At 39.0% G+C, this 14439-nt stretch overlaps 1 protein-coding gene across 3 annotated transcripts in view; it reads right to left on the bottom strand.

The window, feature by feature from the left end:
• The window catches only part of COG5 (component of oligomeric golgi complex 5), a 282658-nt gene extending 268221 nt beyond the window's left edge, over positions 1-14437 (bottom strand). For 2 of the 3 annotated variants that reach the window (XM_033438877.2, XM_012534817.3), the window contains exons 1-5: positions 14292-14437; positions 8869-9008; positions 6095-6152; positions 1328-1382; positions 1159-1228 (exon numbers count right to left, since the gene is read on the bottom strand). In XM_033438877.2, the coding sequence (XP_033294768.1) occupies positions 1159-1228; positions 1328-1382; positions 6095-6152; positions 8869-9008; positions 14292-14385 (417 nt within the window). In that variant the 5' untranslated portion in view covers positions 14386-14437. Of the gene's footprint in view, positions 1-1158; positions 1229-1327; positions 1383-6094; positions 6153-8868; positions 9009-13958; positions 14105-14291 lie in introns of those variants that run through there. The other variant, XM_033438883.2, reaches the window with a different exon arrangement.
• Between the last annotated feature and the right edge of the window lie 2 nt (positions 14438-14439).

Consider the following 14439-nt stretch of genomic DNA (forward strand, 5'->3'; position numbering starts at 1 on the left):
CCTGCTCAACAAACTCAATCGGTCACTTCAGGGGAGAACAACCACTGTGTTCAAGTTGGCAGATAAAATGGCTGCATTCAAAGCCAAACTGGAATTATGGGGGCAATGAGTGAACACTAGGATTTTTGACATGTTTCAAATATTAGCAGAGATTTTGAAAGAGGCTGAGCCAGGGCCTTCTTCCCCCCAGCTGGTGCATGATCACCCATCTCAGCTTTCAAAAGAGTTTGAGCATTACTTCCCAGCCACAAAAGACCCCCGAACTGGGAAGGAGTGGATCTGCAACCCATTTGTGAATAAGTCCAGTGAATCGACTTTGTGCTAGAAGAGGATCAACTGCTTGAGATTGTAAATGATGGTGGCCTTAAAAGTATGCTTGAGACAACTTCAAATCTCCATACATTCTGGATTAAAGTCAAGGTGGGATATCCTGAGATTGCCACGAAAGCACTGAAAAGCCTGTTTCTGTTTCTAACATCCTATCTTTGTGAAGCAGGGTTTTCTGCAGTGACAGCAATCAAAACAAGACTACAGAGTAGACTAGACATAAGCCACACACTTCAGGTGTCACTGTCTCCCATCACTCCCAGATGGGACCAACTAGTTGCAGGCAAACAAGCTCAGGGCTCCCACAGATCCTGTATTATGGTGAGTTGTATAATCATTTCATTATATAGTACAATGTAACAATCGCAGAAATAAAGTGCACAATAAACATAATGCACTTGAATCATGTGAAACCATCCCCCCACCCCCACCTCCCCAGTCCGTGGAAAAACTGTCTTCCACGAAACCGGTCTCTGGTGCCAAAAAGGTTGGGGACCGCTGTATTACAGAAGTTATAGGTTTGGGTTCCTTACATTGGATCATAGCAAACTGTAAGGATAAAAGGTTTCTTCCTGTTCTCTATTAAGAGAAATAATTTTGAACTCTAAAAAGTTAGTAATACACTGATATAATAAGAGTGAAAATAATTCACTTTAATAGTAGTTTAGATTTTTATTTTTTAAACTGAATATCTTCTTTTAAAGCTCTTTAGTATTTTTCCCATTTTCTCTCATATTCTCTTACTTCCTCAGAATTCATTCTCTTGAAATTTGCTCGCTTATAAAGACAAAATGAAGTAAAAGTACAAAGAAATGACAAGTGAGGACCTACCTGAAGTCTTGCTAGTTGAGCAGTACGGGCTACTATTTTATTGTATGGCTCAACAATTTTTGCTTTCATCCTAAAGGAAAAACAGAAAGAGGAGTGACAAAATCATCTTCAAACTATCAATGGATAAAAATCTTTCCATTTCATTCATTTACAAAATGAACAACAGTACCTATCAACAGCTCCCTGTAAAGCCCCAATTCTTGTCTGCATCATCTGAAGGACACCTAGAAAAACATAACAGCTTACATTACTTTACAAATTTACGAGGGTTCAAATTGGGTAAAAAGTTAAAAGAAAAAAATAGAGAAATTTTTCCATATTTTTCTGCCATCATCATAATCCAACCAGTATCTTTTACCTAGACTACTGCAAAAACCTCTAACTAGTCTTCCCCGTCCTAACCTTGCTCCACTAAAGAAGTCTGACAAGGAATGGGGAGTGACGGCTTAATGGGTACAGGGTCTCCATTTGAGGTGATGAAAAAGTTCTGGAACTGGATAGTGATGGTTGCACAACACTGTAAATGTAATTAATAGCACTAAGTTATATAGTTTAAAATGGTTAAAGTGGTAAATTTCATGTTAATGTGTATTGTACTACAATTACAAAAAAAGAAGCGTGGGACTTCGCTGGTGGCGCAGTAGTTAAGAATCCACCTGCCAATGCAGGGGACACGGTTCAAGCCCTGGTCCAGGAAGATCCCACATGCTGCAGAGGAACTAAGCCCGTGTACCACAACTACTGAGCCTGCACTCTAAAGCCTGCGAGCTGCAACTACTGAGCCCGTGAGCCACAACTACTGAAGCCCACACGCCTAGAGCCCCTGCTCCGTAAGAAGAGAAGCCACCGCAACGAGAAGCCCACGCACCGCAATGAAGAGTAGCCCCTGCTCGCCTCAACTAGAGAAAGCCCACACCCAGCAATGAAAACTAAACACAGCCAAAAAATAAAGAAACTTATTTTAAAAATTATATTAAAAAAAAAAGCCTGAGTGATCTTTGGAAGTACAACTTATAACACTCATCTGCTAAAACCCTTCCCCAGTCTCCCCTTTGCTCCTATGTTAAAACTAAAGTCCACAGCTTGGTCTACAAGGCCCTGAATGATCTGGAAATGAGGTACTCTCCTCCTGGTATACTCTCTCTAAGCCCCAATGCTAGATAAATAATAAATATGGACAGCAAGTATATTATTGCCTTTACTCTCTACTTACACAACATGATGAAGAACTGTTTATAAAATTGTAAAATTATTTTCAGGAAGACAGATCTGAAATTTTACTTTTTTATATGCCTAAAAATGGGCTTTCCAATATTACAGATTTAATTATTTTGAACTATATTCTTTAAAACTCAGTTTCTATATTCAACTGGCATAGCTGTAGTTTTGAAACATAGTATTCTAAATAAATTTAAGTATAGAATGTTGTCATATTAGATGAAGTAATTTCAGAATTAATTAATACTCCTATCTGCATACAAATGTTTTAATATGGCTCAGTCCAATAGAATCCTTTCTGGACCCAAGAATTTCTGCCGGTATTATGGTTCACTGACCTTAAACCTCCAAGAATGAACTGGCTTTCCTTGTTATCATCACTTCCTCACATCTTATTCTCTCCACAACCCACTCGCAACACCTTTCACACATATGCCACCAAAACAGATCTTGTCAACGTCACCAGAAATCTCCAAGGTGCCGAATTCTATTGTCAGTTCTGTCTTGATCTTGTTCTAACTCTCAGAAATGCATGACACGTTGAACCACTCCCTCCCTAAAACATTTTTTTCTCTAGGCTTCCAAGTCATCACCCTCGTGGGCTCCCTCTGATGGCATGAGTTGCTCCCACTCCTTCTCTGTTGGATCTCTACATGCTGGAGTACTCCAAGATTTGATCCTCAGCCATCTTCTCTTCTCCACCTAGAATCTCTCTTAGGGATTTCATTCAATCCCAATGTTTTAAACACTATCTGTTCAATAAAATACTGATTTTATATACACATATATATACATACATCTATATAGATTTTCTTTATACCTGCCTATCTATACACACACACACACACAAATCTCTAGCCCTGAACTCTCTTATGACAAATTTAAGACACCCAACAAGATAACTTATGCCCCACCATGATCCTCTCCAGTGTGACGCATCTCAGTTACTCATACCATCATCTATCCAATTTTTCAGACTTAAATCTTAGGAATCACTGTTGGTGACTTTTTTCCCTCAGACTTTTCATTTCCCATCAACAAATCCTATCAGCTCTACCCCCATTTTATCCCATTCACTTCTCTCTCTCTATATCCACCACTAATTCAAGGCACGATCAACGTCTACTACTCTAATAGCTTCTAAATTGGTACCCCAGATTCTACTCTTGCCTTCCTATAGAGCCACCAGAGAAAACTTTTTAGAGCATTAATCACGTAACATCTCTAATTAAAACCCTCCAATTGTTTACCATTGCATTTAGAATGAAAATCAAAATTCCTTCCCAAGAACCTCATCTACAATTCTTTCCCTCATTCACTAAACTCTAGTCATACTAGCCTTTTCTTTCTGCCCTTCAAACATGCCACGCTAATTCCATTTATTGGTCCCTCAGCTTACCACACTCTCCTCCCCAGATAGTCATGTGGTAGCTCTTTCTCATCATTCAGATCTCAGTTCAAATGTCATCTTCTCAAAGAAGCATCTCCTGCCCATCCTAGCTAGTAAGGAACTCCCATTCTTCTACCTCATCATCTATTTTATTTTCTTTTAGGACTTAAAAGTACCTGAAGTTCCCTACTTACACATTTTTTTTTTTTTTGGTCTAATTCCCTACCTAGAACATAAATATCATGAGAACAGTAACTCTATTGTTCACAGGTGCCTGGTATCTAACAAGTTCTCAATTACTATTCGACTGAGTGAGCAAATAAATGAAGAAATTAGGCTATCTCTTTTTAATAAAATAGGCTTAATTAAATATACCTCCAAACTCTATAAGGACAGGGACTCTGTATATTGTTACAGCTGCCTGGAATCTAACAAATTCTCAATTAAAATTTAAATGCATAAATAAACAAAAAATGAAGAGAGAGTAAATTTTAATAAAATATGCTAAATAAATATATCTCCAAATGAATTATATGGCCAAAATTTTACATATATAGGAGAAAAAGTAGATGAAGTAGAAGTTGGGGTAATACATTTTCAAATACATAACACACATCTCAAAAAGTTTAATAAATGATTAGAAATACACATCATGCTAAAATGAATACTAACTGATTCATACTTTGACTTATGTTCAAATAATCTGGAGAATATTCTTAGATTATCATAGGAATTCAGAGAAGTCAGCCTTTGTACTGTACACAGTCACCCAATGGATAGTCATTCTAACTCAGTCTAACAGCATATTTTAAATATTTTAAACACTGAAAAGCACTCTGGGGAAAATCAGCACACTACAGAACTAAACACACATAGGGAATTCCCTGGCTGCCCAGTGGTTAGGACTCGGCACTTTCACTGTGGTGGCCCAGGTTCAATCCCTGGTTGGGGAACTAAGATCCTGCAAGCCATGTGGTGTGGCCAATTTAAAAAAAAGAAAAAGAAAAAGAAAACCACAATGAGAAGTATTTCTGTTGTGATGATTCATCTACACCTATATATACTCAAAATCAACGTACTACCATGACATCCCTATGGGTTTCTATAAAGGAAAAAAACGTTTATTCGTTTACAAAAATTACCATTAAAAACAAGGTATTATTTACTTGCTTCCAGAAACATATAAAAATATTATGAGATTAAAGAAAATTAATTTTCCATAATAAGTCAGTACCTAGAGCCTCTTAATTTTCCCATGAACATAGTCTGATATCTATCCTAAATATTCAAATAACAAACTGTTATCTCCAAAATACTATGTTCTTCATCAGGATGCCTTAGAAACAGTGCACATGCTGAAAATAACATCTTTAAATGCACATAAGAAATACTAGAGGAAGCATTAAAGAATATTGCATCACAGAAAGCAATATCCTTCTTCCTTAAGAATTTCATCAACATAGGGAAAAATCACTTAGCTTTCTTTTGATGTGCAATGATTAATAGTAATCACAACACAAGTGATAATGGAAAATACAATATTAACATTTCATATTTATGAGATGTAGTTTAATTTAATATAGAGAGAATGACAAATTCATAAAAGATGTAGTCAAACGAAAATAAGAGAGTTCATAATAAAAATCCAATGTATTATCATTCTACTATACTTTCATTTTTGAAAAGCATTTCAAAGAAATAGGAAAGAATTCAAGCCTATTTCCACTACTTTAGTGGAGTTGATTTTGTTTCTGTTTCTTTTTTTTTTTTGTCCACGCCACGCGGCTTGCTGGATCCTAGTTCCCCAACCAGGGATTGAATGTGCGCCCACAACAGTGAAAGTGCGGAGTCCTAACCACTGTAACCACTGGAATTCCCCTGCTTATTTGTTTTAATTAACTAACAGTTATAAAAGCACTAAATATGTGCCAGGAATTGTTCAAAGCATTTTGTTAACTCATTTAATCCTCTAAATAACATATTAGTACATATTAATACTCCTCCTTTATAGATAAAACTGAGGCACAGAAAGGTTAAGTAAGTTGTCCAAAGTCACACTCCTAGTAGGTGGGAAAGCAAGGATTTAAACCCAGAGAGTTTAGCTCAGGGGTCAGCAAAGTTTTATTAAAGTTTTGTTGGAACACAGCCACACACATTCGTTTCCATATTACCTGGCTGCTTTCACCCTGTAACAGCAGAGTTTAGTAGTTGCAACAGAGACAGTATGGCCTGCAAAGTCTCAACTATTTTCTTTCTGACTCTTCACAGAAGAAGTTTCCAAGCCCTGGGCTAGCTCTGTACAATGTATAATAGTTAATGGAACTATACCTTCCAAAGACTCAATCCCAGTTGCTTGTGCCAATAAATCTTCATGTCTTGCAACAACCTGAAAATCAAGAATGAATAATCAGCACTCCAAGTATTAAGTATTTTAATTTGTAACCACAAAGTAGAATTGAAGGGCTCTCTCTTTATGGAAAGTGGGAAAAATAAAAAAAAATTTTTTTGTATCAGCAAAAAATTTTTGCTGATACAAAAAAATACAGGTTATAAAGGTGTGTTTGAGCTGAATGACTGGTGGGAACACAAACACGCTATAGCTCAACACAGAGCCAAAGATGTCTTTTCATTAGCCCCGTGGTTTCCTAGGGGGATGTGCAGGAGGAGTTGTGCCCAAACTGAAAAACAAAAACCAGCTAATTCTTGCCATGCTAATTAATACACGCTTCCCTTTTAAAGAGTGTTTTCAAACATCGGTTCTTTTAGTTCTTGCATTTAATTCAGCATCATCAAGACCACATTCTAATTTGGAAAGATAAAGCAGAGTCAGCGCCTCCCTAAACATCTCTCTGCTTCCAGCTTCCTAATGTCACAGCAAATCCTCTTCCCTGCAGAAGACTGGTATTTTTAAGAAAATTAGGGCAGTGTGAATAGTCATATCAAAAAAAACCCATAAAAGTTAAGAGTTAAAGGCTACACACAAGAGAGTCCTAGAAACACCAAGAAATCAAGCAAATCTTTAGAACAATGCAGGAATCCTTATTATTTTGTACCCTTTATTACAATGAATAAGAAGTTTCATGTCTAGTCTGTAAACTGAAGCTCCTAATCAGCAAAGATTCATTCAATGGAATGCCTAAATCCTCTACTTTGTCCTGTTTCACACGTCACTTGTCATTCTACCAAGTTCCTCTATCACATATCTAAAATAAGTGTTACTTTTGGACTCCTATGTCTCTTATCCAGAAGACATCTGAGTTCTCCCCAGTCCACTGATACGGTCATTAATGTGTCCATCCTAACAAGATGAATATTTTTCTAATTCTCTATTCTTTGTCCCTTGTGATACTCTGATACTCTAAAACTACAATTTCATAGACTCCCCTTTCCAACAGATTTAGAAGACAGAAGAAAGAGGAAAACTATCTTCCCATTACTGTTTCAGCTAGTAAGCAAAGTCCTGAGACCTGAGGATTTAGAGACAGTTGAGATAGCCCTATAGATCATTCCAGAATTCAGTTACCAAGCACCCAGAAGCTGAACTTTAGCAGTGGCATGGGAGGTAACAGCAGGAGCTTCCAGGTCTCTGTGTTGCACCTGTGGTAGATCCTTCAACTCATTCCATTCTGTCCATCCAATCCTCTGTATGAAATATCTTCCTGCTTTAAATACCTAGAGCAGTTTCTGCTTCCCGTACTAAAGCCCTGACTAATACATACTTCGGTACACATTTTGTAATTTTAATCATCTCAATGATATATATATATATTTTTTTTTTTTTTTTTTTTGCGGTACGCGGGCCTCTCACTGTTGTGGCCTCTCCCGTTGCGGAGCACAGGCTCCAGACGCACAGGCTCACGGGCCCAGCCGCTCCGCGGCATGTGGGATCTTCCCAGACTGGGGCACGAACCCGTGTCCCCTGCATTGGCAGGCGGACTCTCAACCACTGAATTTATTTATTTTTTATTTATTTTTATTTTTGGCTGCACTGGATCTTAATTGCCACGCGCAGCCTTTCTCTAGTTCCGAAAAGCGGGGGCTACTCTTCGTTGCGGCTTCTCATTGTGGTGGCTTCTCTTGTTGCGGAGCACAGGCTCTAGGCACGCGGGCTTCAGTAGTTGTAGCACGTGGGCTCAGTAGTTGTGGCTCGTGGCCTCTAGAGCACAGGCTCAGTAGTTGTGGCACACAGGCTTTGTTGCTCCACAGCATGTGGGATCTTCCCGGACCAGGGCTCAAACCCGTGTCCCCTGCATTCGCAGGCGGACTCCTAACCACTACGAAACCAGAGAAGCCCCAAACTGCTCTTTTAATTGATAAAGTAAGACACGAAAAACTTAAGGGAACATGTCTCATTATACCAGATCTAGGTTTCCTGGAAAATAGTTCATTTATTCATGCAATTTGTTCATTCATTTAAATATTTAAGTGCCTACTCAGAAAGAAAGGCAACACTAGAAAGTACACCATAAAACCACCCTATAAAAATCACAGAATTGTAGAAGAGGAAGGAACCTTCAAGATTTTCTACTACAATCTCCTCTTCCCCCTTAATCACTCCAACCCATTCCATAGGTTTTTTTCCTTTTTTTAAAAAAAAAAAGCAAGACTCAAAGGCATTACATGATATGAAAGTTAACAGCACAACTGAGATTTGGACCTATCTCCTAATTCCCCTCATTGTGTTCTATCCACCACAAATTTATCAACTTTCTGTAATTTCATCAAATATTACATTTTGTGCTCATAAAGTGTGAACTGCTGGTGGGAACATCCCAGTTTTTCTTATTCACACTGTTCTGCTTCCAAAATTCTATTTTCTATTATCTTTATCAAAGACATCCTATTTTTTGCCTACCTATACTCTCTCCATATCAGTTAAGATGATGAAAACAAAGTATGAATAAAAGGTTTTGGAGAGATGGGTATATCCATTTTTCAAATAACAAAAAGTAGTTTACAGAAAACTTTTCAAAGATATACTTGGAAAAATATACATTTGTTCATGTAAATATGCATTTAGATTAAATAATAAAAGGATTATAAAAATGATATATTATCACTCTGCGTTGAATAAATTGTATGATCCAGAAAATTGGAATTACCTGTAAGTGCAGTTCTTTATCCAACTGACTGATTCCTTGGGCAAGTTTTGCTAGCTGTTCAGCAATTACAGCTTGATGAATAGATCGAGAAGTATAAGTTTTTACATCAAAGTCTTCATTTAAAAAATCACTATAACACTCTGGGAAAAAAAAATAAGAAAAAATCCTTATTAATTACACTGCACCAAACCACAGATATTAAACAACAGAACAATTATTATCATAGTTAACATATTTTGAGGTCTTTCTATACACCAGAAAGTACTGAAAAGGCTTTCTGTTGTAAATGAGAAGAGGCGGTAGCAACAGCAGAAGAGACTGGTAAAATTCACTAAGAACTTACTACGCGTCAGGCACTGATATAAGCACTTTATACATACTAACTCATTCAATGTTCACACAACCCTGTTGGAACTATCATTCTCCCCGTTTCACAGGTGAAGAGACAGGCACAGACAGGACATGCAACTTGTGCAACTTCACTGTTTGAACCCAGGCAGTGTAGCTGCAGAGCCCACGCTCTGGACTACTATGCATATTCCTAAAAGCTAGTTTTTAATCAGTGAGTCAAAAGGAAAATATTGAGTAAAAGATTGAAAAAAAAACAAACTACTAACCACAGCTTTTAACACAAGAAAACAAGGTCACTGACAATGACAATAGGAAAACTGACTGTATTTTATAATTATGGTCTCCAGCATCTCCAGACTGATGCACAAATACTGTTATAATAAAGTGAATCTGAAATTTTAATAGAAGTAGGCAAATGCAAACTTACAGGTATTACTGAAATTTTGGATTTATGGGTGAAATAAGTAAATGGAAAGAGAAACCATGTTGAAAGTAGACCCGTAAGAGAAAGAAAAAAAAGGGACTTCCCTGGAAGTCCAGTGGTTAAGAATCTGCGCCTCCATTGCAGGAGGCACAGGTTCAATCCCTGCTTAGGGAACTAAGATCCCGCATGCCACGCGGTACAGCCAAAAAATAAATAAAAATTTTAAAACAAGAAGTGATGCTAGATGTTAAGAAGATACCTTTCTGTACAGAAATCCACAAATTTGTGGGTGAAAGGAAAGTGGAGAGAATTATGAACGAAAAATAGATACACAGAAGTGAAGTCAATGTAGGTATAAACAATTATCTCCTAGCCATATGGTAGATATACGTAAGACTGCCTTGACAGAGATTATGAAACTAACAAGCTATAAAATAGAGTACTTATAAGAAAACTTCAATTGTCTATATCCACTATAATGTACACTCCATGAGTTTGCTTTGTGTACTACCACACCCATAGAGCCTGAACAATGCCTGACACATGGCAGGTGTTCAATACTGGTTGAATGCATGAATTAATCTATGTATCAGCTGGAAGTATCATTCTGCTAAAAGCAAAGACTCATTCTTGACTACTCTCAAAGTGTAGTGGACTGAAAGAAGGAAACTGCTACTTTGGCCCTAATTCTGAGAACCCCATTTCCTTCGAGTTTGCCAAGTAGTTCTCAGAATTAAGGATCCTGTCAGGCAGACAAGTGGAGAAGGCTATTCCAAGAGGGAAGGTTTAGAGGCAGCAAACGTAATGGCATATTTTGAGGAATAAGGATAATACTGACTTAAGTATGTCTAGATCACAGTGTGTTTTGGGCAGAAAGGGTAAAGAATGATAGGATTTGAGGTTTCAAAGGAAGGCTGGGGTGCAGTTTGAAAAGAGGCTGGTAAAATATTCAAAATGTTCAGACTATTTCCCATTTAAGGTTTTAAAGCCAAGAAAGAGCTCTGTTAGCCTTGTGTTGTAGAACAGTTTCTGGCAGCTGTATGGAGGATGACTGAAAAGCGATTAGCCACGCGGTGGTGCGCTGGGGCTGGCTCGGATTGGATCCTGAGAGCCAACTGTTAATCTCTCAGGAATTCTGTGAGCCAGTTGACATCACATGTAGGTATCTTAAAACTGACCATGGGGGCTTCCCTGGTGGCGCAGTGGTTGAGAGTCCGCCTGCCGATGCAGGGGACACGGGTTCGTGCCCCGGTCCGGGAGGATCCCACATGCCGCGGAGCGGCTGGGCCCATGAGCCATGGCCGCTGGGCCTGCGCGTCCGGAGCCTGTGCTCCGCAACGGGAGAGGCCACAGCAGTGAGAGGCCCACGTACCGCAAAAAAAAAACTGACCATGGTAAGGGTATTTACACCATGAAATTTAGCATACACTACAAAATCAGGGCTTCTTCTATTTTCCCAGGACGCTAATTTATGAACACACCCATGGAATAGAGCCACAGAGGCCAGTAAGGTGTTATGTTAACAGCCTAAGTGACAGGATGAAGACTAAGATAGTAGCAGTAAGACTGTCAAGGAAGTGACAAATTTGACAAATATTCAGACACCATAATGTATAGGACTTAGAGACAAGCTGAAAGATGGGTGATTAGGTAAACCAAGAATTAAAGGATGATTCCCAAGTTTTTTGATTAACTGACATAGGGAATTCAGTTTTGCATAAAGTAGTCCACCAGGAATCTTTGTATAAAGATGAACATCAATGTACCCCTGCCTCCAAGGAACTGATAACCTACGTGGGAACAAGCACACATCTAACTTACCACATACAATTAATGGTAACAGAGACTACCAGAGGAAAAGGTTAGAGGAGAGGGGTTAAAAAAAAAAATTCATTTCACTTTTTCATGTGCAGAACCTATACTATTTGTTCATATGTAGATTTTTATATGTAGAATTAGTAGTGCTTGTTCAGTCAAGAGAGAAATGTCCAGTAGAGAGTGGTTCTATAGCTCAGAAGAGGAGTACGGGCCATATGTGTATATTTGTATACATATTAATTTTCAAACTATGAAAAAAAGACCAGATGATTTAGGAAGACATTTTAGAATGCACAAAAAAGGAAAACGGGAACGACAGAGCTCAGAAGCAGGAAAACACCAAAAAGGGGGGTAGATAGAAGAAATGAAAGCAATCACAGAAATTAAGTGTTCAGAGAGAAAGAAAAACAGGAGAGAACAGCAAAAAACCAAAAGGGACAGCTTAAAGAAAGTCAGTAGTGTCAAAGGTCTTATAAAGATCAAACGCAATGAAGGCTGAATACTGGCCATTGGATTTGGCATCTGAAGACAGACTGTCCTTCGTGCTTCTCTTTTAGCTTTCTCATGCCTATAGGAGGCACATCAGAAACACCTCACAAAATTTCAAACTATGCATCTGCTGACCAACCCTATCAATCCTATCCTCTATCACTGGCAGACCCCTGACACAGTGGATCACTGTTACTGATGGAAATGTTTAATTCCTTAGGAATGTTGTGGGAGGGAAGAGTGGAGTGAACCACTGAATTAGGGGCGAAATGAAGACGACAAGCATCTAAAGAAAGCTGAAAAAGAACACTTAGAGAATTAGGAAATTAAAAAAAAAATGGAACAAGCCACATGAGGCAAGTATTTCAATAAAAGATTCGAACCCTTTCATAAGTTCAAGTAAGAAAGACCGAAACAGTGTCCATTTGATTTATCCACAAGAAAGTCACTGGAGACCTTGGCAAAGCGATTTCAATGGCATAGAATGAGGGTAACTGGGTCCTTGAGGAGACAGGAAGAAAATCCAGAGCACCAAGGGGAGGGACTGTCCTTAGGAAGGAATGGAGACTTCACTTCTTTTATAATTGAAAATACAACAGAAAAGAAGGAAGAAGAATGACTGCAGGTTCAGGCTTAGTTTATAGGTTTAACCGCAAGAAATGGAAGAAGCACATATCTAATAGATTTTTTTTTTTTTAGGGAACTTGAAAACCATTTGTTGAGCTTGAAGGGAGTGGTTTGAAAAGAGTAGATTTAAATAATTATTGTGAAAGATGGGAAAGAGAACTAAATAGGAAAATACAGAAAGCAGAATTGAGGACTGTTTACCCTCCAAAAACTGATTACAATTGCTGGAATGCACCCAACTGAAATAAATACCCATGCGCGGCATGTACTGTTTCCTCCACTTCACCTGGGAACGTCCTACTTACCCTCAAAACCAACTCCATCTAGAAAGCCTTTCCTGACACTCCCTTAAACCACTCCCAGTTATCATCCTCTTTTGTATTCATGTTTTACTTCGTATACAATTCTACTGCTACCCTTACAACACTATATTATGGTGCCTACCTTTCTAACTCTACAGGGCTATTTCTCCTACCAAAATGGTGAGCTACTTGAGGGTGGGAATTGCATATATATCGGGAGCTCAAAACTTGGTTAACCTGAATTTAAATTAAGGTACAAAGATGCATCAGCCAGAGATCCTAACCTAGAGAACATGATCTAGTTCAGAAAACATCATTAGTAACTTTTGACAAAAGTATGTAAATTATAATCAGAAGGCAAGGAATTAAGGGCAATAATAAAACATACAACACAGAAAACAAACAGTACTTTAGAACTTTATTTCATTCGTTTAGAACCTATTTGGGTCTACATATGTGTGCATATGTTTCTTTACTGTGATGTTCAATTTTTAAAAACCACTTACTCTGCACCTACTGTAGGCAAGTTACTGTTATTAACTCTGCAGAATATAAAAAGGGGTTTTACAATGAAGTAGAAAAGATTAAGTACACTAATTATTTTAATACAAAGTTGAACGTGATGGAGATTAGGGAAGAAAATTAAGAACAGGTGAGAAGGATCTTAGAAATTTGAACTTTATTCTGAAAGAAAAGAAGTTTGGGGCATGTTAACTTCATTAATACAATTTTATGTGCTTCTCAAATATACTATGTCTAACTTATCCTCTTATTTCTAGAAACTTCTATCCAAAACTATCAATAAACTTGATTGCTATATTCAATACGTATAGTTAATCCCAGCCTGAATGAATGCTCCCAACCCTCCCCCACGTATGGCTGTGGATAAACGACTTGTAAAAAAAAAACAAAACAAAACAAGCGAGCTTGTAAGTGGGGCCACCTGTGCAGTCCAAAAATTTATTAACAGGGTATTAACAGGGGGATGTTTCCAACTCTACCTAAAAATGAGACCCCCTTCATCAAGCGCTTGTAATCTGCTCTAGGTCTTACACTTCTCATGGAATCAAACGCTTCACCTTTTGGTCAAGAACTGCGGTAGCAGTGGGTCACCGAGGGCGGGAACTCGGGACATCAGCGAAACCCCAGGAGCGTGGAGGGCAGAGTTGAAATGAGGAGCCTCCAGAAATCAGGTGTCCCCAGGACACCCGGAAGGGAAGGGGACAGCAACTCCTGGAGAAACAAGTTGGCTAGGCCAGCACCCAGACGCCAGGGGGCCGGGCGGAGGGGAGTGGTCACGCCGAGACAGGAAAACTTTCCGCAAAGCGAAGGGTTGAGTCCATCACTTGGGCCCAGGTGCGGAGCAGGACAATCCCCCAACCCCATGGCCCTGCCAGAACCCGACTCCTTACCGTCCTGCAGGAGCTCCCGGACAGTCGCTGCAGCCGCTCCGGAGCCCAGAGCCGGACGGCCAGGCAGAGCGAGGCCTCCGTCGCCACCTTCCATGTTGGCAGGTGCCGGGGAGATGGCGTCAGCAGCGGCGCGCCCCGCCCAGGTCAT

This window comes from Orcinus orca, chromosome 9 (genome assembly GCF_937001465.1).
Source record: "Orcinus orca chromosome 9, mOrcOrc1.1, whole genome shotgun sequence".
Lineage (NCBI taxonomy): Eukaryota > Metazoa > Chordata > Mammalia > Artiodactyla > Delphinidae > Orcinus > Orcinus orca.